At 37.2% G+C, this 26,913-nt stretch overlaps 1 protein-coding gene across 5 annotated transcripts in view; it reads right to left on the bottom strand.

Moving 5' to 3' along the window:
- Positions 1-980: 980 nt before the first annotated feature.
- SNCA (synuclein alpha) overlaps positions 981-26,913 on the bottom strand; it is a 167,091-nt gene continuing 141,158 nt past the window's right edge. For 4 of the 5 annotated variants that reach the window (XM_047717982.1, XM_047717978.1, XM_047717981.1 and 1 more), the window contains exons 5-6: positions 4,524-4,607; positions 981-2,069 (exon numbers count right to left, since the gene is read on the bottom strand). In XM_047717982.1, the coding sequence (XP_047573938.1) occupies positions 2,037-2,069; positions 4,524-4,607 (117 nt within the window). In that variant the 3' untranslated portion in view covers positions 981-2,036. The remainder of the gene's footprint in view (positions 2,070-4,523; positions 4,608-26,913) is intronic. The other variant, XM_047717977.1, reaches the window with a different exon arrangement.

Below are 26,913 nucleotides of genomic sequence, written 5' to 3' on the forward strand. Positions count from 1 at the left end.
AGAGTACAGTCTTTCATTTCTTTAGTTAAATTTATGTCTAGGTATTTTATTCTTTTTGGTGCATTTATAAATGAGACTGTTTTCTCAATTTCTCATTCTTTTACATGCTATTAGTGTACAGAAATGCAACAGACTTCCGTATATAATTTTGCTTTATCAGTCCTGATAGGGTTTTTTTTTTTTTTTTTGGTGGATTCTTTAGGATTTTCTATATATAGTATCATGTCATCTGCAAGGAGTGAAAGTTTTACTTCTTCCTTATCATGTATGCCTTTTATTTTTCTTGTCTAACTGCTGCCACTAGGACTTCCAGTACCATGCTGAATAGAAGTGGTAGGTGGACATCCTTGTTTTGTTCTTGATCTTAGGGGAAAAGCTGTCAGTTTTTCACAACTGAGTATGATGTTAGCTGTGGGTTTCTCACAAAGGGCCTTTATTATGTTGAAATATGTTCCCTTTAGACCTACTTTGCAGAGAGTTTTTAGCATGAATGGATGTTATATTTTATCAAACATTTTTTCTGAATCTATTGAAATGATCATGTGGTTATTCTATCTATTAATGTGATATATCACATTGATTGATTTGCAGATACTGAACTACCCTTGCATACCTGAATAAATCACAATTTATTGTGGTGAATGATTTTTGTAAAGTATTGCCAAATTCTGTTTGCTAATAATGTATTGAGGATTTTACATCTATTTTCATCAGAGATATTGGCCTGTAGTTTTCTTTTTTTGCAGTGTCTTTGTCTGGTTTTTGTGTGAGGGTAATGCTAGCCTCACAGAATGAACTTAGAAGCTTTCCTTCCTCTTCTGTCTTATGGAAGTTTGAGAAGAACAGTTATTAGCTCTTCTTTAAATATTTGGTAGAATCCCTCTGTCAAGTTATCTGATCCTGGACTTTTGTTTGTTGGGATTTTTTGATTACTATTTAATTTCATTGCTGGTAAGAATTTTTTTTTTCAAATTTTCTATTTCTTCCTGATTCAGTTTTGAAAGATCTATTTTTGGGAATGCATCCATTTAAATTAACATTTCTTAAGGTAATGGTTTGGTAGTTCCCAGAAATTTTTAAAGGTATTTCCAAGGGTGGTGGATCGGGGGATTTGATTTTAAAAATAAATAAATAAAATGCTGAGTTAACAAAGTTAACTGGATTCTCTCTGAGCCTTAATGAGCTAATATGTTTTATCAATACTTGAAGTAGACATAGTCAAAATCAATTCTTATTATTCCATGGAACCTATTTTTTTCTGTATAGTCTCTTAAGATACCACTACATGTCAGAACATACTTTGGGTAGTGTTTTTACAGTGAATTTAGAGTAAAGGGTTAATGTTCCATCTTATCTGTTTAATTCTTCTAAAATTCCTTCTCCTTCAAATGGCTGTCAAGAACTTTAATTGTGTCAGTTCTCAGTTTGTATTGTACAAGCATGATTTTATTATTAAAGTGAGATGGATTAAAAATATTTTTGTAATGAGATAACATTTTAATTTTCACCACTTATATATAAACACAAGTTAATAAAACACATCACAAAACAGTAAAATTTCATAGTTAATATTTATAGGTGCATAGTTTCATGCTCACATGTTTTTAAGTATTATATATATTAACAAATTTCACAACACATCTTTAAACAGAAATAATCATTAAAAGACACCTAGAAATCTTATAATATATGATAGTAAATCACAACTTCTCAATAACAGCAACAAAAAATAGTGAAGATTTAGAAATAAGTGGTAGTCACTTAGGTGTTTTAATTTAACATTTTAGATTTGAAGCCACAATATCCACACAGCACACAAGGACCCTGCTACCATATAATCACTTCAGTGAGAGGGAAGCACTGAAATGCTGCGTAGGGGCAGGTACAGATAACTTCAATTACTGCTGATGGAAGAGTTTAAAATACACTGTAAAAACTTTGAGAAAATGTCATGACTGGGCATGTTGGAACTGAGTACTTGTACAGGATGGAACATCTGTCAGTAGGTCTCAAGAAACTGGGAGCAAAAGTATTTCTTAGGCTTCAGGTTCATAGTCTTGATACCCTTCCTAATATGAAGAAAATCAGAAAGAAAACATGCAGTATTATTAGTTTGAGTCATCTGTAATGAAGGATTTAGGGTGAATGATATAGGACATAGCTCATCACTTTGAATGAAGGTTATACTCATAATAGCTCTGCAACCATTCAGTTATACACAATATAATTTCATTTTTGATAGTTTTGTCTTCCTGTCAAATATAAAGTGAATTATGCTGCTCAGAGTTCAGGTATCTGAATTTTACTTCCAGATGACATTTAACAGTCATATGTTCTAGTCCTACAGGGCAAGTTAGTTGGTCTATCTTGCTCCCATTTCCTCCGCTGTACATTTTGAGAGCCAAATCCAGTGATTTAAAAACCCTCTTCCAGGGCTAAGATCCTCTAATTTTTAAAAGGAGACAAAGACATTTTCTCTCCTTTTGCTCTCTCAATAAAAATATCTTCTTCATCTGTGGCTTCAATTATTATTTTTATTCTAAATCCCCCTCTCTCCATACAATATATGGATAGCATCCACAATAAAATATTAAATAAATAAAAATATTAAAGATCTTAACTAAAGTGGTCCAATAGAGTCCTAAAAAACAACTCTAATTGGGATCCTGCTTTAAAATGAACAAAAGTACCTTCAATAATTAAAGTTGCTTTCTGAATATAGTACAAACTTAAATGGAAATGTTCTTTTAGTATTCTATAACTTGTTTTTGACCTATCTCTGCAGCCTTAATCTGTCACTAGTCTCTCTGTTCCCTAACCACAAATCCTATTTAATTATCTTCTGTTCCTCAGACATAGCCTTATGTATGTTTAGATATGCAACGCCTTTGCTTCTGATATTACCTTGTGCTAGAATGTCTTCTTTCCATTTTGGCATATCATATCTCTCATCCCTCCACACAGATCAACACTAACTCATCTATAAAACTCCTGATCACTTTAACCAGATCCTGTAAAATATACTTTTTTGTGTATCTTGAATATTTTTGCCTCTGTGATGCCCGATACATAGAAGACAGTCAATAATGTTTAAAGGAATCATCACGAATAAATGAAGGAATAAATTTTCATTTGTATTTGTTTTTACCAAATCTATTAGAATATAAACTCCTTTTGTTCTGCACTATCAATTAATCTTCTGGTATTTTCTATAGTATTTAGTATTGTGCTGTGCATAAAAAGATTAAAAAATTTTGGTAAAATCTAAGAAACAATTTAATCTCAATTTCTATAAATGGGATTATCAATATGCCTTTAACTGATGCCATAAAGAATAATATATAACCTAACTGAAGACATTTTAACTTAATTTTTTTTTTAAGATTTTATTTATTTATTTGACAGAGAGAGATCACAAGTAGGCAGAGAGGCAGGAAGAGAGAGAGGAGGAAGCAGGCCCCCTGCCGAGCAGACAGCCTGATGCGGGGCTTGATTCCAGGACCCTGGGATCATGACCTGAGCCGAAGGCAGAGGCTTTAACCCGTTGAGCCACCCAGGCGCCCCTTAACTTAATTTTTAATGAATAATATATCTTCTTTGTGATGTCTGGTGCTGGTATCAGGGAATACCATCCTCATGGAAATAGTTGGGGAGTAATCTTTCCTCTTTTTTTGGAAAAGAAATTAATTAGTATTAATTGTGTTAATAGTTATTAATTATTCCTTAAACGTTTGGCAGAATTCATCAGTGAAGTTGCCTGGTCCACAAAATTTTCTTTGTGGGTAGATTTTTTTTTTTAACAATAATCCAGTCTCTTTACTTTATTATATGTCTATTCAGATTTTCTATTTCTTCTTAAGTCAGCTTCATTCATCTAAAAGTATTTTTAAATTTTTCTTAGGACATATTTTCTATTAAAGAAACTTATTTTCAAATTAAAATTAATCATCAAAAGGCTGGATTGGAGTACATCAGTTACTGCAAACCATGCATTTATCATATTTCTACTCTATAATTTTTAAATTATAATTTAATAATTTAATTAATAATAAATTAATTAAATAATTTAAATTTGGGTAGTTTTTATTTTACCATGCAAATATCTTGCTGGAAATGTATGACAAATAATAATGAATTTAGGTATTGAGTTGATTTCTCCAACTTTCCATTTGGGGATTTATTTTAGAAAGTAAGGTTTTTAATAAAATAATTTTCTAATGCAGGGATCAGCAAACACTTTCTGTAAAGGGTCATTAAGTACATATGTTAGATTGTATGAACCACAGAGTATCTCTGTTGTGCCTTTTTTTTTTAAACAACGCTTTACAAATTAGCTTTCAAGTTGTCCGCACAATATATAGTCTGGATTTGTCCAATTTGTCCCTCTAGAGAGTAAATCACTTTCAGTAAGGACAAATGGAAGGAAAATCTGACCGTGACAGATTTTTGGTACTGTTTATTAAAAAGACTCAACTTGAACTCCTGAAGTTTATTTTCAGAGTTGAAGGTATATAAAATTTTACCTCAGAAGGCATTTCATATGCTTCATTGTCAGGATCAACTGGCATATCTTCCAGAATTCCTTCCTGTGGGCCTCCTTCTTCACTCTAAATGAGAAACACAAAAGGAATATGATGAGGTGCCAGTTTGTACTTTTTCAAAAATTAAGCCCATTTTAAAAACATCTTATATAAAATAATGTTGTAGAAGTGGCACTACTTATAACTACTGCTGGCACTCTAAACTATATAGTACCTTTGCAGAAATATTGTGATGTTACGTGTTGTTAACACTAAAAATATACAAATTTTTTCGTCCAAGTAATTTACTACCCAAGAAGTAGTCCAAAGCTATCGTCCAAAGACGTTTTTCACAGCACCAATGACAGCAGTAAAAGAAATTGTTAATCTAAATGTTCAATAGAAAATGAAAAGTTTAGAAAATTATAATTAATCTATTCAATAGATTATTATGAAGATATGTATTTACTATAGCATGAAAATTATATAACAAAATGAGAACCTATTTATAATAGCATGTTTAGAAAGATATAAAGTTGTATATATTATGGATATAACCAATGTATTATTCAGATGTAAAGCTAAAAAGATTGAAGAAAATCCAACAAAATGTTAAAAGCACTTTTTACTGGGTAGTTATGTTTTACTTTTTTTTTTTTTTAATTTATTTATTTGACAGAGAGAGATCACAAGTAGACGGAGAGGCAGGCAGAGAGAGAGAGGGAAGCAGGCTTCCTGCTGAGCAGAGAGCCCGATGCGGGACTCGATCCCAGGACCCTGAGATCATGACCTGAGCCGAAGGCAGCGGCTTTAACCCACTGAGCCACCCAGGCGCCCTGTTTTACTTTTTTGTAAGTTAACTTATATAACCATTTATAATGTAAAAGCATACATATTCTATAATTTATTTTTAAAATGATGGCAAATAATTTATTTTCTGAAATTTTAAAATTAAAACTATAAATATATATTAATTATATATATTATATATATATATATATATATATATAGAGAGAGAGAGAGAGAGAGAATATCAAATACATGATTCAAAAATTTCCCAGGTCCCTCTCCTTAGAAATAAGATACCATAAAACTCAACTTGAACTCATATCTTTACTAGTATCCTTCATTAAATGCCTTTTGTTTCTTTGCATTTATTCCACTAGAGTTCACTGAAAATTGAAAAACCAGAGAGGCAATATGGGCCTAAAATGGACTTACTCAAAGAGATCAAATACTCCCTCAGCCAACGTAGCTTATGTTTAAAAATATGCCTGGTGTAAATAACAGCTCCTTTTGTCTTCATCATGAAAGTGACTGACAGGTAGGCCGAAAGATAAAGAAATGGTTGCCCATGTGTAAAGTCAAACTAAAGCTCATGCCTACATTAACTGGGCTGAGAAGTTTATAGATCATTTTCTCCTGCCCAACTCCCTTTTCATAAACCAAAAAAGTCCAACTTATATATAAATGAAATAAAATACAAACAGTCCTCAGAATACCTTACTTCTAAATGTGGAGTAAAGATACTATATCCATAGTGTTTCACCTCTTAGCACAAGTCAAGAATATAGGTTCTTTTGTATAGTGATTAGATATGAGGTCTGTAGCATCACAAGACTTGAGTTCAAATCTTAGCTTCTCTAGATTCTAGATTTTTTAAATTTAAGTACAGCTAACATATAGCATTATATTAGTTTCCGGTGTACAAAATAATGATTCAAGAATTCTATACATTACTCAGTGCTTACCATGAGTGTAATCACCATCTGTCACCAAACGTTATTATAATCTAATTGACTATGTGCTCTATGTACTTTTCATCTCTGTGACCTACTTATTTTATAACTGGATGTTTATACTCTTAATCCCCTTTAGTTCACCCATTCCCCCACCCACTTTATGGCAACCACCTGTTCTCTGAATTTCAGAGTCTGTCTCTTTGTTCATTTCTCTTAATTCTTAGATTTCACATATGAGTGAAATTGTTGGTTTTGCCTTTCTCTGATTTATTTAACTTAGCATTATACTCTCTAGGTCTTAGAAGTGTTGTTGCAAATGGCAAGATTTCATTGTTTTTTATGGGTAATACTCTATTATGTGTGTGTGTAAATACACCACACCTTCTTTATACATGCATTTTACAATGGACACATAAGTTGCTTCCATATATTAGCTATTGTAAATAATGCTGAAATAAACATAGGAGTGCATATATCTTTTCAAATTACTATTATCTTCCTTGAGTAAATATCCAGTAGTGGAATTACAGAGTCATATGGTATTTCTATTTTTAATTTTTTGAGGAAACTCCATACTGTTTTTCAGACTGGTTGCACTAATTTTCATTTCCACTAACAGTGCACAAGGTTTATTTTTTTCTCCACATCCTCACCAATACTTGTTATTTTTTGTCTTTTTTATTCTAGCCATTCTGACAGGTGTCAGATAATAAATATCTAATTATGGTTTTGATTTGCATTTCCCTGATGATTAGTGATGTTGAACATCTTTTCATGTGTCTGTTGGCCATCTGTAGGTCTTCTTTGGAAGATGTCTACATAGGTCCTCTGCCCATTTTTTTTTTGATTGTGCTGTTTTTTTGATATTGTATAAGTTCATTATATATTTTAGATATTAACCCCTATTGTATATATCATTTGCAAGTATCTTCTCCTGTTCAGTAGGTTGCCTTTTTAATAGTGCAAAAGCTTTTTATTTCGGTGTAGTCTCAATAGTTTACGTTTTTCTGTTTGTTGCCTAAGGACACATATCTAAAAAAATGTTTCTATGGCCAATGTCAAGGAAATTATTGCTATGTTCTCTTCTAGGAGTTTTATGGTTTCAGGTCTCACATTTAGGTCTTTAATCCATTTTGAGTTTATTTTTGTGTATGGTATATGCAAGTGGTCTAGTTTCATTCTTTTGCATGTAGCTATCCAGTTTTCCCAACACCATTTATTGAAGAGGCTGTCTTTTCCCCATTGTATATTCTTGCATCCTTTGTTGTAGATTAATTGACCATATAAGGACAGGCTTATTTCTGGATTCTCTATTCATTTTGATTTATCCATGTGTCTATTTTTGTGCCAGTACCATACTGTTTTGATTACTACAGCTGTGTAGTATATCTTGAAATCTGGGAAGGTGATAGCTTCAGCTTTGTTCTTCCTCAAGATTGCTTTGGTTATTTGGGATCTTTTGTTGTTCCTTACAAATTTAAAAATCCCTTGTTTTATTTCTGTGGCAAATGCCACTGGCATTTGATAGGGATTGCATTGACTCTGTAGAGGACTCTGGGTAGTACACACAGTTTTATAGTACCAGTTCTTCTATGAGCATGAATATCTTTCCAGGTATTTGTGTCATCATCAATGTCTTTCATCAATGTTTTACAGTTTTCAGAGTGCAGGTCTTTCACCTTAAGTTTATTCCAAGGTGTTTAATTCCTTTTAGTGCAATTGTAAATGGGACTGTTTTCTTAATTTCTCTTTCTGCTTCTTTGTTATTAGTATATAGAAATGCAATGGATTTCTGTATATATTTTTGTATCCTGCAAATTTTCTGAATTCCTTTATCAGTTCAAATAGTTGGGTTTTGTTGTTGTTGTTTTGATGGAGTCTTTAGGATTTTCCATATATAGTATCATGTCATGTGCAAATAGTAAAAGTTTTACTTCTTCCTTATCAATTTTTATGCCTTTTATTTTTCTTGTCTGATTGCTGCAACCGGGATTTCTAGTATCATGCTGAATAGAAGTGGTGGATCGACATCCTTGTTTTGTTCTTGATCTTAGGGGAAAAGCTGTCATTTTTTTCATGAGTATGATGTTAGTTTAGGGATTTTCACATATGGCCTTTACTATGTGGAATTATCTTCCCTCTAAACCTAACTTGATTAAGAGTTTTTTGAGACGATCATATGGTTTTTATCCTTTCTTTGGATAATATGATGTATTATACTGATTTATTTGCAAATATTGAACTAGTCTTTCTTCCCTGGAATAAATCTCAATTTATTGTGGGGAGAGATTTTTGTAATGTGTTGTCAAATTGTTTGCTAATTTTTTTTATTACAGATTTATTTATTTAAGAAAGACAGAGACCAAGTGAGAGAGAGAGAAAGAACCAGCAGAGGGAGAGGAAGAGGGAGAGGAAGAGGGAGAAGCAGACTCCCTGATGATTAGGGAGCCTGACACAGGGCTCCATCCCAGGACTCTCGGATCATGACCTGAGCTGAAGACAGATGTTTAACCAAACTGAGACACCCAGGTGCCCCCATTTGCTAATATTTTATTGAAGATTTTACATCTATGTTCATCAGAGATATTGGCCTGTAGTTGTTTGGTTGGTTTTGCACTTTGTCTGGTTTTGTTATCAGGGTAATGTGTCCTTACCAGCATTAGAGAATGAATGAACTTGGAAGTTTTCCTCCTCCTCCTTCTTCTGCTTCCTGAATACTTCAGGAAAAATAGTTATTAACTCTTTAAATGTTTGGTAGAATTCACCTATATAGCCATCTTGTCCTGAGCTTTTGTTTGTTGGGCATTTTAAATTATTGATTCAATTTCATTGCTAGTAATCACTCTGTTCAAATTTTCTATTTCTTCCTGATTCACTTTTAGACGATGATATTTTAGTAGAAATTTACCTAGTTCTTTTAGGTTTTTCAGTTTGTCCTATAATTTTTCATAACATTCACCTTTAGTTTTTTGTATTGCTGTGGTGGTATTATTTTTCCACCTTCACTTCTAAGTTCATTTGAGTTCTTTCTTTTTTCTTGATGAGTCTGGCTAAAGGTTTATCAACTTTGTTTGTTTGTTTGTTTTTGTTTTTGTTTTTTTAACTTTGTTGATCTTTACAAAGAGCCAGATCTTTGTTTCATTGATCTTTACTATTGGTTAGTCTAGCCTCTATTTCACTTATGTATGCTATAATCTTCATTATTCCTTTCTTTCTACTAGCTTTGTCTAGTTCTTCTTTTTTTGTCTCTTCTTCTTTTTCTAGACCCTTTAGATACAAGGTTGGGTTAATTCAGATTTTTCTGGTTTCTTAAGGTAGGCCTAGTTCCCATAAACATTGATCTTAGAATTCTTTTTGTTGTATCAAAAGGTTTTGGACTGCTGTGTCTTCATTTTCATTGGTCTCTATTTTATTTTCCCTCTTTGATCTTGGTAGACCCATTCATTTTTTGGTATCATGCTTTTTAAGCCTCAATGTATTTATGGGTTTTTTTTTCTGATTTTTTTTTCATAATTGATTTCTAGTTTCATACCATTATAACCAGAAAAGATATATGACATAATTTTATTCTTCTTGAATTTATTGGGACTGGTTTGGTAGCCTAAATATGATCTATCCTGCTATCCTGGAGGATGTTTCATCAGCACTTGAAAATAACGTTTTTTCTGTTTAGATGGACTGTTATATATATATGTATATATATTAGATCCAATTGTCTAATCTGTTGTTCAAAACCCTGATTCTTTCTTTCTTGATTTTCTGCCTGGATGGTCTATTCATTGATGAAAGTGAATATTAAAGAATGCTTCTACCCACTGTATTACTGCCACTCTCTCCTTTTATATATGTTAATGGTTGGCATTATGTATTTAGGTGCTCCCATATTGAGCACATAGATATTTATAATTGCTTTATTCTCCCCCCCACTTTTTTTTTTAAGATTTTATTTATTTATTTGACAGAGAGAGAGAGATCACAAGTAGGCAGAAGCAGGCCGGGGTGGGGGGTAGACAGAGAGCCCGATGTGGGGCTCGATTCCAGGACCCTGAGATCATGACCTGAGCTGAAGGCAGAGGTTTAACCCACTGAGCCACCCAGATGTTCCTATTCTCTTCCCTTTTACGTTATGTAGTTCCCTTCTTTGTCTCCTGCCACAGTCTTTGTTTTAAAGTCCATTTTGTCTGATAAGTATTACTACTCCAAATTTTTTGTTTCCATTTCCATTTTCAAGGTAAATGTTTTTCTGATTCTTACCTTCAATCTGCATATGTCTTTTTAGGTGTGCAGTGAGTATCTTGTAGACAGTATATAGATGGGTCTTGTTTTCTATCTGTTCAATCACCCTATGTCTTTTGATTGGAGTATTTAGACCATTTACATTTCAAGTAATTAATGAGAGTTATGTACATACTGCAATTTTGTAATTTATTTTATAGTTGTTTTTGTCATTCTGCTCTGTTCCTTTCTTTTCTTGCTCTCTTCCCTTTTGGTTTGATGGCTTTCTTTAGTGTTATGCCTGGATTCCTTTCTTTTGTGTGTGTGCATTTATTAAAAGTTCATGATTGGTGATTACCTTTAGGTTCATATATAACATCTTATGTGTATAGCAGTCTCTATTCAGTTGATGGTCAGTTAAGTTTGAACACATTCTAAAAGCATTTAATTTTTATAACAATCCCCTTCCAGTTTTTATGTATATGATGTTATATTTTACAAACTTTAATTTATGAATCCTTTGACTGACTTTTGTAGATATAATTGATTTAAGTGCATTTGCATTTTAATCTCCATTCTGATTTTACAAATAATTATTCTACTATCTTTATTACATGTTCGCTTTTACCTGTGAATGTTTTCCATTCACAATTTTCTTACTTTTAGTTATGACTTTTATCTTTCCATTCAAATAATTCCTTTTAATGTTTCTTAAAAGGCTGGTTTAGTAGTGATGAACTCCTTTAACGTTTTTTGTCTGGGAAGTTCATTATCTCTCCTTCTATTCTGAATGATAACCTTGCTGGATAGAGTATTCCTGGTTGCAGGTCTCCTTCTTTCAGCACTTTGAATATATCATGCTACTTTCTTCTGGCCTACAAAGCTTCTGTTGAAAAATCAGATGACAGCTGATAAACTTTAATGTTTTCCTTGTATGTAACTGTTTTCTCTTCTCTTGCATTTTTAAAATTATCTGTTTATAACTATTTTCTTGCCATTTTAATATTTTGTCTTGGTATGGACCTCCTTGGTTAATCTTGTTAGTGGTTCTCTACATTTCCAGGATCTGAATGTCTGTCTCTTTTCCCAGATTAGGAAAGTTTTCACCTATTATTTCTTCAAATAACTTCTTGCTTCCTTCTCTTTTCTCCTTCTGATATCCCTATAATGCAAATGTTAATTACACTCGAAATTGCCGAATTTCCTCAACCTATTTATTTTTTTTTTGAGCGAGAGAAAGAATGAATGGGTGAGTAGACATAGAGGAAAGGGAGAGAGAGAGAGAATCTTAAACAGGTTTCACGCACAGCACAGAGCCTTACACGGGCTTGATCTCACAACCCTGAGATCACAACGTGAGCCAAAATCAAGAGTCACTTAAGTTAAGTGACTTAATCAAGTTAGGTGCCCCACAACCTATTCTCATTTTTAATTTTTCTTTTTGCTGTTTAGCTTGATTGCTTTCCCTTACCTTGTTTTCCAGATCACCGATTCATTCTTTGCATCCTCTAATCTGCTGTTGATTCCCTGTAGTATATTTTTAAAATTTCAGTTATTTGAGTTCATCATCTCCGACTGGCTTTTATATTTTCTATCTTTTTGTTCAGGGTCTCACTGAGATTCTCCACTCTTTTTTCAAGCCCAGTGAGTACCTTATGACAATTATTTGAATTCTCTATCAGGCATATTGCTTATTTTATTTCATTTAGCTCTTTTACTGTGATTTTGTCCTGTTCTTTCTTTTGGAACATATTCCTCTGTTTCTTGTTTTGTCTCACGCTGTGTTTGTTTCAATATTTTGGGATGGTAGCTATTGGTCTTGAAAGTAGTGGCCTTATGAAGCAGTCCTGTGGCACCCTGTAGCACAATGTCCCCTGGTCTCCAGAACAGGGCATTTTAGGGGTGTCTCCTATGTGGGCTTGTATACCCTATTGTTGTGGCTGAGTTGCATTTGCCTTCAGTTCAGTCAGCTACAAAGAGCAACTTGCCTGCTCTGGTTATACCAATCAAGATTTGGTCTCTGTGCTGTTGAGGGGTCTAAGGATGCCACAAGTTTTAGATGTGGCATGTCATCAGTCAGGCTAGCTGTCTGTACTCTGTCTGCCACAGGTGCATATGCATCAAACAGCAAAATGCTCTCCTGGTTTGGCTCCTGAGAGGCTATGGTGGACAAGGTTGGCAGTTAGACCAGATTTCTAAACCCATCTATCTGTCAGGAATGCAGGTGCACCAAAAAGCAAAGCACTATCCCTGGACACCCCGCTGAAAAGCTCTGCTGCTTGGAACTGTTGGTGTGCTGGTGTATTGTAGTTTTCTTCCCCCCCTGCTGGGGAAGGAATAATTTTGGAAAGGTAACGGCCTTTGCTGGGACTACTTACGAAGTGTGTTAGGACAGGAGCTACTTTAGACAGATGCCTTGCTAACACAGGTGAGTTAGACAGGGTGGGTCTGCTGGGGAATGTGGGTGCCAGGCACTTGGTGTTAGTAGTATAGATGGAAAATGTTCACACTGGTTCTTGCAAGTATTCAGCTATCAAGTCTGGGAGATAGGAAGATAAATGGTACCCAATGGCACTTATATTCTTTGGTAAGTCTTTTCAAGATCCTTGCCCCTTCAGCACATGCTCTGAGACTAGTAAATAACTCTCCTTTATATATATCACAGGTTTTACTTAAACTGCTGCATCTATGTTTTTTCTCCTCTAGGTTATTTGCTGTGCTGGTTCTTTAAGGGCAGGGACTCAGGTTCTTATCACCCTCTAGCTCTCCCAGAACTAAGCCTACTGATTTTAAAAGTATCTGGAGTTAAACACTGCTGATAGTAAAAGCTCACAAAGTATGCCCCATTCCTTGTCAAATCCAAAAGGACTCATCTTTCCAATCCAAATCCCCCATGTCTGGGGTGGGGTTTGATCTTGTTTTTTCAGTTTGTGGTATCCTCCCCCCTTCCACCTCACCATTCGTGATTTGTCTCACTGGGGGTTTGGTTTCCAGCTATCTGTATCCTTCCCTCCTACACTCTTCTATGTAGACTCCTCTTTATTAACTATGGAAATTCTGTTCTGCAAGTCTTTGAGATAACAGATGTAGCTGTTATCTTGGTGTATCTAAGGGACCAGGTGAGTTCAGGATCTTCCTGCTCTCCCAGATTCTAGATCTTTTGTGATGTTGGGCAAGTTCCTTAAGCTTTTCCTAAGCATCAAATACCCTTAGTGAAAACAAATGGGGCAGCAAGTTATCTTTTAACTAGGAGGAACAAAAGACATCATTAATTTACTATTAGTATTTAGGTAACTTTTAGTGATAGTCAAATATGCGAAAAATAAACTTGTTAAAGAGAAAATCACAGGCCCAAAACAGAATCACTAATGTTAAGACCCTTGTCAGTAAACCAAGCCTAATTCCTAATCTGTAGTTTTCCTAAACTGTAGTTTTAACATCCCCAAGAATATAAATTTAATCAGCCAAATTAATCTCCTCATCTACGCTAGGAGGCTATCTGCTATTAGACCATTTCTGTTCCCCTTAGGAGCATGACCTCACCTCAAACAATGCATTCACTAATTTCTTTCTCTCCCCCAATTCTAATTGGCTTTACAGTCTAGACTTAATGGGCCATCTAGACTGACAGGAGGTCTCTAACAGAGACTTCAGCCCTTATTTCAGTCTGCAATTTCAGTTTGGAATTCCTTTCTCAAATCCAACCTCAGTCTCCATTAGTGGAATCTGCTGATTTACTGCACATTGGGAATTGCTGGTGGTACGTGTGGGAACTTCCTTTGGCAAGTCCACGGTGACTTCTTAAATCCAGCCCTCAGTCCTATCCTCAGATTCCCCATGGAGAACTGACTCTGCCATGAGAAGTTCTCAGTTTGTTTGGTATCAGTCCAGAGTCTTCATTCTTTGAGGTCTGCTCATTTAATCCTTTTCCCAGTATCTAGTTCTTTGCCTACTGTTGGTGTCCATGGTTCTGTGTCCTTGGTAATTATTGGTTTCTGTTAATGGGCACATGAGGTAAAGGCTAATTGCTAAAGGGAATTTTGGATGCCAAAAACCTGCAAAAATTGCTGGGCCTGGGTTGAGGATTTAGGAGCTGTTAGTGTACACACCACCTAACTCAAAGACTTCCATGTTAGGATAAGTTGGCTACCCAATGGATTAGATAAACACTAAATTACCCACCCACTTTAAGAAAGCTTCTATGCATGTAGGTACACTGCAAAATATACATAATTCCCAAGCCAGCTGAATATGCCTTTAGATATTAGTTTGGCTCTGAGAAACCCAAAGACTTGGCTAATGGGATCCTTAAACTCTAAGAGGTCAGGCACACCACCTTCCAGCATGCCTGCTTATTCCTAAAAACCATGGTCTCAGAATCTGTGAATATCTACAGAAATGGTGAAATTTTACTAAAAACAATCGAGAATTACAGTGGCCATTATGGGGAATGTTCCAATTAGATAAGATCATTTAAGGAATGTACTTGAAAGAAAAGCCTTCAAAATTCTAAAAATAGTTTCACTGAAAATTTCATTACAATAAAATAATAAAAAATTAAAAATATGGAAGAGGTAATTAATAGAAAAGGCTGTAAGACTCATGGAATTCTCACTACTTCCCTCTATCCTATTTCAATACTTATCCTAGCCCTCTTCCTGAATTGCCTTAACATGACCATAAACAGAAGTCCGTCAAGTTAATAACCTTAAAGACACCCCCATTATATACCTTACAATGGGAGCCCTCATATAAATTTTGCATTATCATATCTGTCTCATGGTTAAACACTTTTAAACAACAAGGTCTCTGATTATATGTCTATGCATGTCTAGTATAGAATGTGATATTTTCTACCTCCGGATGGTATTACTAAAATTTGTAAAGAGCTCTGTTTAATTGGTCTAAAAATAAGCACTTCTAACTTAAGAAATTTTTAGAAAAAAAATCTCAGAAATATAATAGAAACTAACACAAATGCTTACTGGATTCACAAGACCTGGGAAAATATTCAGTATTAAGGGTAATTTCAGGTTGCTGGTTGATTGTAATAAACATATCTTAGACTTACCAACACTGACTACAATGCAAACATATAATTTTTTATTCTGCCTAGGTTTACTAATCAAATAGGTTCATGTTATCTCTGTTGCAAAACTTGTCAGGAAAAGAAAACCCTTAGAATTAAATTTTGTCTAATGTTTAAAATCTAAACATAATTAACAACAAGTGAATCAAATAGATGTAAATAAGAAAGTTTTAGGTGAATTTTTAACATCATTTCCTCAAATCATTTTGGTAAACTGAAACTTTAAGGTTTTGCTAAGTGATGAGTTAAGTTAAATTCATTAAGTATCAAGATTATTTCCAAATAAAATACTAAAACATTAATCACTGAAAATAGGCTTAATTAGTTTTTGCTTTTTACAGAGGAATAAAAGATATTTGCACCTATTAGTGAACATGTTTTATACCATATTAAGAAATTTTCTATGAAAAAGGCAGAAATCACAAAAAGTATGTTTTTAGAAATAAAAAGTACAAGTTTGTCAATTCAGACAATGCAAATGTAAAAGAGCATTCATAATTGTTTAATTCTTGGCTAAGGTCTATAAGAGTTGAAAATTCTAATCAATATATGTAATTAAAATTACTAGAAATAATAAGGAAAACATCTCTTTGTGCAAGAAAATAAAAATGTTTGCTTCTGGTAAAGGAAGGTATGAGGAATGAAAATATATTCTAGTTAAGGGAAAAGACAGCTTTGGCCTAAAGTAAGCCTGCTTATTTAAAGAGAAAAAATATAGGACAAAATCCAAATGTAAAATAACAAAGTTGAAGAAGGTTGTGGAAACAAAATCTGTGAAATTTTAATATATAATTAAGCTAAAATTAATATGAATTTATTTAAGAATGAGTTTTAATATTAAAAGTACACAGCTATGGGGGAGGAGTCAAGATGGCGGAGAAGTACCAGGCTGAGACTACTTCAGGTAGCAAGAGATCAGCTAGATAGCTTATCTAAAGATTGCAAACACCTACAAATCCAACGGGAGATCGAAGAGAAGAAGAACAACAACTCTAGAAACAGAAAATCAACCACTTTCTGAAAGGTAGGACTGGCGGAGAAGTGAATCCAAAGCAATGGAAAGATAGACCCCAGGGGGAGGGGTCGGCGCCCGGCAAGCGGCAGAGCAACGGGAGCACAAAATCAGGACTTTTAAAAGTCTGTTCCACTGGGGCGGCTGGGTGGCTCAGTGGGTTAAAGCCTCTGCCTTGGGCTCAGGTCATGATCCCAGAGTCCTGGGATCGAGCCCCACATCAGGCTCTACACTCAGCAGGGAGCCTGCTTCCTCCTCTCTCTCTGCCTCTCTGCCTACTTGTGATCTCTGTCTGTCAAATAAATAAATAAGATCTTTAAAAAAAAAAAAAAAGTCTGTTCCACTGAGGGACATCGCTCCAGAGGCTTAACCGGGGTGAAGCCCATGCAGGGTCAGCATGGCCTCAGGTCCCGCAGGGTCACAGAAGGATCGAGGGTGTCTGAGTGTCCCAGAGCTTACAGGTATTAGAACGGGGAAGCCGGCTACAGAGACAAGGCGAGGAGTGAGCTTTCAGCTTGGGGTTACCTTGAACCGGTCGCAGTCTGGGTCAGCTTGGAGCACGGCCAGAGGCCAGAGAGACGGGAGTAATTGGGCGCTGTTCTCTGAGGGCGCACTGAGGAGTGGGGCCCCAGGCTCTCGGCTACTCCGGGCCAGAGACCCAGAGGCCGCCATCTTCATTCCCGCCCTCTGGAACTCTACGGAAAGTGCTCAGGGAACAAAAGCTCCCGAAAACAAACCCGAGCGGATTACTCAGCCCAGCCCCTGGTAAGGGCAGTGCAACTCTGCCTGGGGCAAAGACGCTTGAGAATCACTACAACAGGCCCCTTCCCCAGAAGAGCAACAAGAAATCCAGCCAGGACCAAGTTCACCTACCAAGGAGTGCGGAATTCCAGAGGAGGAGAAAGCAAAGCAAGGAACTCATGGCTTTCTCCCCATAATTCTTTAGCTTTGCAGTTAATTTAATTTTTTTTTCTTTTTCAATTTTTTTTCTCTTCTTCGGCCAAATTTTTTCAACTTTTACCCTTTTCTTTTTTAACGTTTTTTAACTAGTTTATCTAATATATATATATATATATTTTTCTTTATTCATTTTCTTTTTTTTAATTTTCTTCTTTTTTTTTTTTCTGAACCTCTTTTTATCCCCTTTCTCCCCCCTCATGATTTGGGATCTCTTCTGATTTGGTTAAAGCATATTTTCCTGGGGTTGTTGCCACCCTTTTAGTATTTTACTTGCTCCTTCATATACTCTTATCTAGACAAAATGACAAGGCGGAAAAATTCACCACAAAAAAAAGAACAAGAGGCAGTACCAAAGGCTAGGGCCCTAATCAATACAGACATTGGTAATATGTCAGATATAGAGTTCAGAATGACGATTCTCACGGTTCTAGCCAGGCTCGAAAAAGGCATGGAAGATATTAGAGAAACCCTCTCGGGAGATATAAAAGCCATTTCTAGAGAAATAAAAGAACTAAAATCTAACCAAGTTGAAATCAAAAAAGCTATTAATGAGGTGCAATAAAAAATGGAGGCTCTCACTGCTAGGATAAATGAGGCAGAAGAAAGAATTAGCGATATAGAAGACCATATGACAGAGAATAAAGAAGCTGAGCAAAAGAGGGACAAACAGCTACTGGACCATGAGGGGAGAATTTGAGAGATAAGTGACACCATAAGACGAAACAACATTAGAATAATTGGGATTCCAGAAGAAGTAGAAAGAGAGAGGGGAGCAGAAGGTATATTGGAGAGAATTATTAGAGAGAATTTCCTCAATATAACAAAGGGAAAAAGCATCAAAATCCAGGAGGTTCGGAGAACCCCTCTCAAAATCAATAAGAATAGGTCCACACCCCGTCACCTAATAGTAAAATTTACAAGTCTTAGTGACAAAGAGAAAATCCCGAAAGCAGCCCGGGAAAAGAAGTCTGTAACGTACAATGGTAAAAATATTAGATTGGCAGCAGACTTATCCACAGAGACCTGGCAGGCCAGAAAGAGCTGGCATGATATATTCAGAGCACTAAACGAGAAAAACATGCAGCCAGGAATACTATATCCAGCTAGGCTATCATTGAAAATAGAAGGAGAGATTAAAAGCTTCCAGGACAAACAAAAACTGAAAGAATTTGCAAAAACCAAACCAGCTCTACAGGAAATATTGAAAGGGGTCCTCTAAGCAAAGAGAGACCCTAAAAGTAGTAGATCAGAAAGGAACAGAGAGAATATACAGTAACAGTCACCTTACAGGCAATACAATGGCACTAAATTTATATCTCTCAATAGTTACCCTGAAAGTTAATGGGCTAAATGCCCCAATCAAAAGACACAGGGTATCAGAATGGATAAAAAAACAAAACCCATCTATATATTGCCTACAAGAAACTCATTTTAAACCCGAAGACACCTCCAGATTTAAAGTGAGGGGGTGGAAAAGAATTTACCATGCTAATGGACATCGAAGAAAGCAGGAGTGGCAATCCTTATATCAGATCAATTAGATTTTAAGCCAAAGACCATAATAAGAGATGAGGAAGGACACTATATCATACTCAAAGGATCTGTCCAACAAGAAAATCTAACAATTTTAAATAGCTATGCCCCTAACGTGGGAGCAGCCAACTATATAAACCAATTAATAACAAAATCAAAGAAACACATCAACAATAATACAATAATAGTAGGGGGCTTTAACACTCCCCTCACTGAAATGGACAGATCATCCAAGCCAAAGATCAACAAGGAAATAAAGGCCTTAAATGACACACTGGACCAGATGGACATCACAGATATATTCAGAACATTTCATCCCAAAGCAACAGAATACACATTCTTCTCTAGTGCACATGGAACATTCTCCAGAATAGATCACATCCTAGGTCCTAAATCAGGTCTTAACAGGAATCAAAAGATTGGGATCATTCCCTGCATATTTTCAGACCACAATGCTCTGAAGCTAGAACTCAATCACAAGAGGAAGTTCGAAAGAACCCAAATACATGGAGACTAAACAGCATCCTTCTAAAGAATGAATGGGTCAGCCAGGAAAGTAAAGAAGAATTGAAAAAATTCATGGAAACAAATGATAATGAAAACACAACAGTTCAAAATCTGTGGGACACAACAAAGGCAGTCCTGAGAGGAAAATATATAGCGGTACAAGCCTTTCTCAAGAAACAAGAAAGGTCTCAGGTACACAACCTAACCCTACACCTAAAGGAGCTGGAGAAAGAACAAGAAAGAAACCCTAAACCCAGCAGGAGAAGAGAAATCATAAAGATCAGAGCAGAAATCAATGAAATAGAAACCAAAAAAACAATAGAACAAATCAACGAAACTAGGAGCTGGTTCTTTGAAAGAATTAATAAGATTGATAAACCCCTGGCCAGACTTATCAAAAAGAAAAGAGAAAGGACCCAAATAAATAAAATCATGAATGAAAGAGGAGAGATCACAACTAACACCAAAGAAATACAATTATAAGAACATACTATGAGCAGCTCTATGCCGAAGAAATGAATGCATTCCTAGAGACATATAAACTACCACAACTGAACCAGGAAGAAATAGAAAGCCTGAACAGACCCATAACCAGTAAGGAGACTGAAATAGTCATCAAAAATCTCCAAACAAACAAAAGCCCAGGGCCAGATGGCTTCCTGGGGGAATTCTACCAAACATTTAAAGAAGAACTAAGTCTATTTTCCTGAAACTGTTCCAAAAAATAGAAATGGAAGGAAAACTTCCAAACTCATTTTATGTGGCCAGCATCACCTGATCCCAAAACCAGACAAGGATCCCATCAAAAAAGAGAACTACAGACCAATATCCTTGATGAACACAGATGCAAAAATTCTCACCAAAATACTAGCCAATAGGATTCAACAGTACATTAAAAGGATTATTCACCACGACCAAGCGGGATTTATTCCAGGGCTGCAAGGTTGGTTCAACATCTGCAAATCAATCAATGTGATACAACACATTAATAAAAGAAAGAACAAGAACCATATGATACTCTCCATAGATGCTGAAAAAGCATTTGACAAAGTACAGCATCCCTTCCTGATCAAAACTCTTCAAAGTGTAGGGATAGACGGCACATACCTCAATATTATCAAAGCCATCTATGAAAAACCCACCGCAAATATCATTCTCAATGGAGAAAACCTGAAAGCTTTTCTGCTAAGGTCAGGAACACGGCAGGGATGTCCATTATCACCACTGCTATTCAACATAGTACTAGAAGTCCTAGCCTCAGCAATCAGACAACAAAAGGAAATTAAAGGCATCCAAATTGGCAAAGAAGAAGTCAAACTATCACTCTTCACAGATGATATGATACTCTATGTGGAAAACCCAAAAGACTCCACTCCAAAACTGCTAGAACTTGTACAGGAATTCAGTAAAGTGTCAGGATATAAAATCAATGCACAGAAATCAGCTGCATTTCTCTACACCAACAACAAGACAGAAGAAAGAGAAATTAAGGAGTCAATCCCATTCACAATTGTACCCAAAACTATAAGATACCTAGGAATAAACCTAACCAAAGAGGCTAAGAATCTATATACAGAAAACTACAAAGTACTCATGAAAGAAATTGAGGAAGACACAAAGAAATGGAAAAATGTTCCATGCTCCTGGATTGGAAGAATAAATATTGTGAAAATGTCTATGCTACCTAAAGCAATCTACACATTTAATGCAATTCCTATCAAAGTACCATCCATTTTTTTCAAAGAAATGGAACAAATAATCCTAAAATTTATATGGAACCAGAAAAGACCTCGAATAGCCAAAGGAATATTGAAAAAGAAAGCCAAAGTTGGTGGCATCACAATTCCGGACTTCAAGCTCTATTACAAAGCTGTCATCATCAAGACAGCATGGTACTGGCACAAAAACAGACACATAGATCAATGGAACAGAATAGAGAGCCCAGAAATGGACCCTCAACTCTATGGTCAACTCATCTTCGACAAAGCAGGAAAGAATGTCCAATGGAACAAAGACAGCCTCTTTAATAAATGGTGTTGGGAAAATTGGACAGCCACATGCAGAAAAATGAAATTGGATCATTTCCTTACACCACACACGAAAATAGACTCAAAATGGATGAAGGATCTCAATGTGAGAAAGGAATCCATCAAACTCCTTGAGGAGAACACAGGCAGCAACCTCTTCGACCTCAGCCGCAGCAACATCTTCCTAGGAACATCACCAAAGGCAAAGGAAGCAAGGGCAAAAATGAACTATTGGGATTTTATCAAGATCAAAAGCTTTTGCACAGCAAAGGAAACAGTGAACAAAAACCAAAAGACAACTGACAGAATGGGAGAAGATATTTGCAAACGACATATCAGATAAAGGGCTAGTGTCCAAAATCTATAAAGAACTTAGCAAACTCAACACCTAAAGAACAAATAATCCAATCAAGAAATGGGCAGAAGACATGAACAGACATTTCTGCAAAGAAGACATCCAGATGGTCAACAGACACATGAAAAAGTGCTCCATATCACTCGGCATCAGGGAAATACAAATCAAAACCACAATGAGATATCACCTCACACCAGTCAGAATGGCTAAAATTAACAAGTCAGGAAATGACAGATGCTGGCGAGGATGCGGAGAAAGGGGAACCCTTCTACACTGTTGGTGGGAATGCAAGCTGGTACAACCACTCTGGAAAACAGCATGGAGGTTCCTCAAAATGTTGAAAATAGAACTATCCTATGACCCAGCAATTGCACTACTGGGTATTTACCCTAAAGATACAAACGTAGTGATCCGAAGGGGCACGTGCACCTGAGTGTTTATAGCAGCAATGTCTACAATAGCCAAACTATGGAAAGAACCTAGATGTCCATCAACAGATGAATGGATAAAGAAGATGTGGTATAGATACACAATGGAATACTATGCAGCCATCAAAAGAAATGAAATCTTGCCATTTGCGACGACGTGGATGGAACTAGAGGGTATCATGCTTAGCGAAATAAGTCAATCGGAGAAAGACAACTATCATATGATCTCCCTGATATGAGGGAGAGGAGATGCAACATGGGGGGTGAAGGTAGGAGAAGAGTAAATGAAACAAGATGGAATTGGGAGGGAGACAAACCATAAGTGACTCTTAATCTCACAAAACAAACTGAGGGTTGATGGGGGGAGGGCGGTTGGGAGAGGAGGGGTGGGGTTATGGACATTGGGGAGGGTATGTGCTATGGTGAGTGCTGTGAAGTGTGTAAACCTGGCAATTCACAGACCTGTACCCCTGGGGATAAGAATATACTATATGTTTATAAAAAATAAAATTAAAAAAAAAGTACACAGCTATAAAACTAGAATGTAGCTTTTTCTTCTGTTAAAAGACAAAGATTTTTTAGATTATTGATCCGTTCATTGTTTAAAATTTCTTATTAAGGTTTATCTTTAACATAATGTCCTTAGAAAAATAAAGATTATATGTTTTGTATTTATTGGGTCTTTGATTACTTTTTTTTTACTTTTGCCTTTGTTTTTTTCATTGTTTTCTGAAGGAAAAAAATCTTTCAGAATCTTTTTCAATATTAAAAGAACTAAGGCTTGGGGTGCCTGGGTGGGTCAGTCGTTTAAAGCCTCTGCCTTCGGCTCAGGTCATGATCCCAGGGTCCTGGGATCGATCCCCGCATTGGGCTCTCTGCTCGGCAGGGAGCCTGCTTCCCACTCTCTCTCTGACTGCCTCTCTGCCTACTTGTGATCTCTGTCAAATAAATAAATAAAATCTTAAAAAACAAAACAAAACAAAACACTAAGTCTTAATTCTAGGGAAGATGGCGAAGTAGAAGGATCCTAAGCTCCCTTGTCCCATTAATAGAACTAAATAATACCCACATCAGTGTAATGACCCAGAAAATGCCCCAAAGACTGGCAGAACAGACTCTCAACAGCTAAATGTAGAGAAGAAGCCACATCGAAGAGGGCAGGAAGGGCCGAGACTAGTTAGGAGCCCTAACTAACCCACAGGACTGTCCATGGGAAAGAGGGACCCTCCTGGCATGAAGGAGAGAAACAGATCCTCTCACCAGGCACCCCAGGCATAAGGAACCCACATGAGGAATGCAAATACCTGTAACATTTAGCTTTGAAAACCAGAGGGGCCTTAATACCTGGAACTTTAAAAAATGAGCGTGCTTGGCTCTGGGAGAGCCAGGAAAATGATAAGAAAAAGTCCATGCTCTTAATGAGAGGAGACAACGAACAGCCCCATGGAGATAGAGCAAAGAAGCAGCAGTTTGAAAAACGGCCGCACTGTATAAAGGAGGGAGATTTGTTTACTGATCTAAGAGTTTATGCTTGAGGGGCAGGGATCTTTGGGTGACTTATCCAAGAACAAAAGAACTGGCACATGCCATCTCCCTACCTTTCCCACCAACCTAGATACACAGACAACTGCAGGAACCAGCAAAGTGCCACCTGACAGGGTGCCCTGCCACTACAGGCTTCTGCAGTTCTACCCCATCCAACCCTGCCAGCCTCCACAGGAGGTTTCCTGGGCAGCTTCAGGTCTCTTCCTGCCCTGGACCTTCATGGATCTTGTTGGCACTGTGTGCGCCACCCTACCCCCTGCAAACTTTCCCACTGCAGCCCTGTGGCAGGCGGTTTCTAAGCAGCCCCAGGTCCTTTCCTGCAGGAAATGTGCACAGATCTTGCTAACACCGCAGGCCTGACTGCTGTGTCCTACGGACCTGCTTCCTCCCATACAGCCATAGCCCCAGCTTATTCCGAGCAGTGCCACAAGCCTGGCAGTGTGCAAGCAGCCTCAACATGGACAGCACCACTTTAAAGGGATTCCTGTGCCACAGAGAGGGGATGAGAACCACAGAGGCCACTCTGACTGTGGCTCTAGAGTGGACTGGGAGCAGACACATGGTTTGACTATAAGCCCTGCCCAACAATGAAAGCTTCTCGGGATAACACAAGGAAAGTGCCCCACAGTTTGGTAGAACCACAACTCTAGCAAATGCCTGATAGGATTCAACTCAAGCCTAAGTGGCCACATACGAGCCCACTAGCAAGACAGGGACCAAACCCTGCCGGCAAAAGGCAAAGACACTGCAGACCAGTGGACTGAAGGCAAAATGGCTCAGCCACAATAGTAGGGCATGCAGAGCACATACAGGAGGCATCCCTGAAGCACCAGGTTCTGGGGAACAGGGGAAATTGCACTGCAGGAACTCTGACCCATAAGGCCATTACTTCCAAGAGCAAGAGACATAGCTGACTTTCCTAACAAAGAGAAACAGACACAGAGGTTTAGACAAAATGGGGAGACAAAGGAATATGTCCCAAATGAAAATGAAAGAACAGGAAATAAAAAATCACAGCAAGGGAGCTAAATGAGATGGAGATAAGTAATGTGTCTGATAGAGAATTTAAAGTAATAAAGACATGCATTGGACTTGAGAAGTGTGGAAGACCTCAGTGAGACCATCAACAAAGAGAAAGAAAACATAAAAAAGGACAATTCAGGAGGAAAGAACTCAATAACTGAAATTGAAACTATGCTAGATGGAATAAATACTGACCCGAGAAAGCAGCTCAGCAATCTGTAGCCCAGAGTAATGGAAAGCAAGACAATAGACATAGAAAAGCATTTGACAAAGTACAACACCCATTCATGATAAAAAGCCTTACCAAAGTTGGTTTAGAGGAAACCTACCTCAGAGGGTTATTTGAAAAACTTACAGCTAACATCATTAGCAATGGGAAAAAATGGAGAACTTTGCCCCTAAGATCAAGAATAAGACAAGGCTGTCCATTCTCACCACTTTATACAACACAGTACTGGAAGTCCTCACCACAGCAATCAGACAACAAAAAGAAACAAAAAGTATCCATATCAGTAAGGAAGAAATCAAGCTTTCACTATTTGCAGATAGCGTAGTATGCAGCATAGATGCAGAAAACCTGAAAGACCCAACCAAAAAAACCCACTAGAACTGATAAACGAATTTAGCAAAGTCAAAGGAAATAAAATCAATATACAGGAATCTGTTGCATTTCTATACACTAATAATGAAGCAGAAAAAGAAATTAAGAAAACGATACACTTACAGTTTGCATCAAGAATAATAAGATAACTAGGAATAAACCTAACCAAAGAGGTAAAAGATCTGTACTCTAAAAACTATAACACTGGAGGAGTCAAGATGGCGGAGAAGTAGCAGGCTGAGACTACTTCGGGTAGCGGGAGATCAGCTAAATAGCTTATCTAAAGATTGCAAACACCTACAAATCCAACGGGAGATTGAAGAGAAGAAGAACAGCAATTCCAGAAACAGAAAATCAACCACTTTCTGCAAGGTAGGACTGGCGGAGAAGTGAATCCAAAGCGACGGGAAGATAGACCGCGGGGGGAGGGGCCGGCTCCCGGCGAGCGGCGGAGCAACGGAGCAAAATCAGGACTTTTAAAAGTCTGTTCCGCTGAGGGACATCGCTCCAGAGGCTTAACTGGAAGCCCAGGCGGGGTCAGCGCGGCCTCAGGTCCCTCAGGATCGCAGAAGGATAGGGGGTGTCTGAGTGTCGCAGAGCTTACCGGTATTAGAACGGGGAAGCCGGCTGCAGAGACAGAGCCGAGGAGTGACTCTCAGCTCGGGGTTGCCTTGAACCGGTCGCAGGCTTGGTCAGCTCGGAGCGCGGCCGGAGGCCAGGGTGACGGGAGTCATTTGGCGCTGTTCTCTGAGGGCGCACTGAGGAGTGGGGCCCCGGGCTCTCGGCTCCTCCGGGCCGGAGACCGGGAGGCGCCATCTTTATTCCCGTCCTCCGGACTCTACGGAAAGCGCTCAGGGAACAAAAGCTCCCGAAAGCGAACCCGAGCGGATGACTCAGCGCGGCCCCGGGTAAGGGCGGTGCAACTCCGCCTGGGGCAAAGACGCTTGAGAATCACTACAACGGGACCCTCCCCCAGAAGATCTACGGGAAACCCAGCCAGGACCAAGTTCACCTACCAAGGAGAACGGCGGAATTCCAGAGGAGAAGAAAGCAAAGCACGGAACTCATGGCTTTCTCCCCATGATTTTTTAGCCTTGCAGTTAATTTAATTTTTTTTTTCTTTTTCAATTTTTTTTTCTTTTTCTCTTCTTCTGCTAAATTTTTTTTAACTTTTACCATTTTCTTTTTTTAACGTTTTTTAAATAGTTTATCTAATATATATATATTTTTTCCTCTTTTTATATTTTTTCTTTATCGGCTTTCTTTTTTTTAATAGTTTTTTTTTCTTTCTTTCTGAACCCCTTTTTATCCCCTTTCTCCCCCCTCACAATTCAGGATCTCTTCTGATTTGGCTAA

The sequence above is a fragment of the Lutra lutra genome, chromosome 2 (genome assembly GCF_902655055.1).
Source record: "Lutra lutra chromosome 2, mLutLut1.2, whole genome shotgun sequence".
Lineage (NCBI taxonomy): Eukaryota > Metazoa > Chordata > Mammalia > Carnivora > Mustelidae > Lutra > Lutra lutra.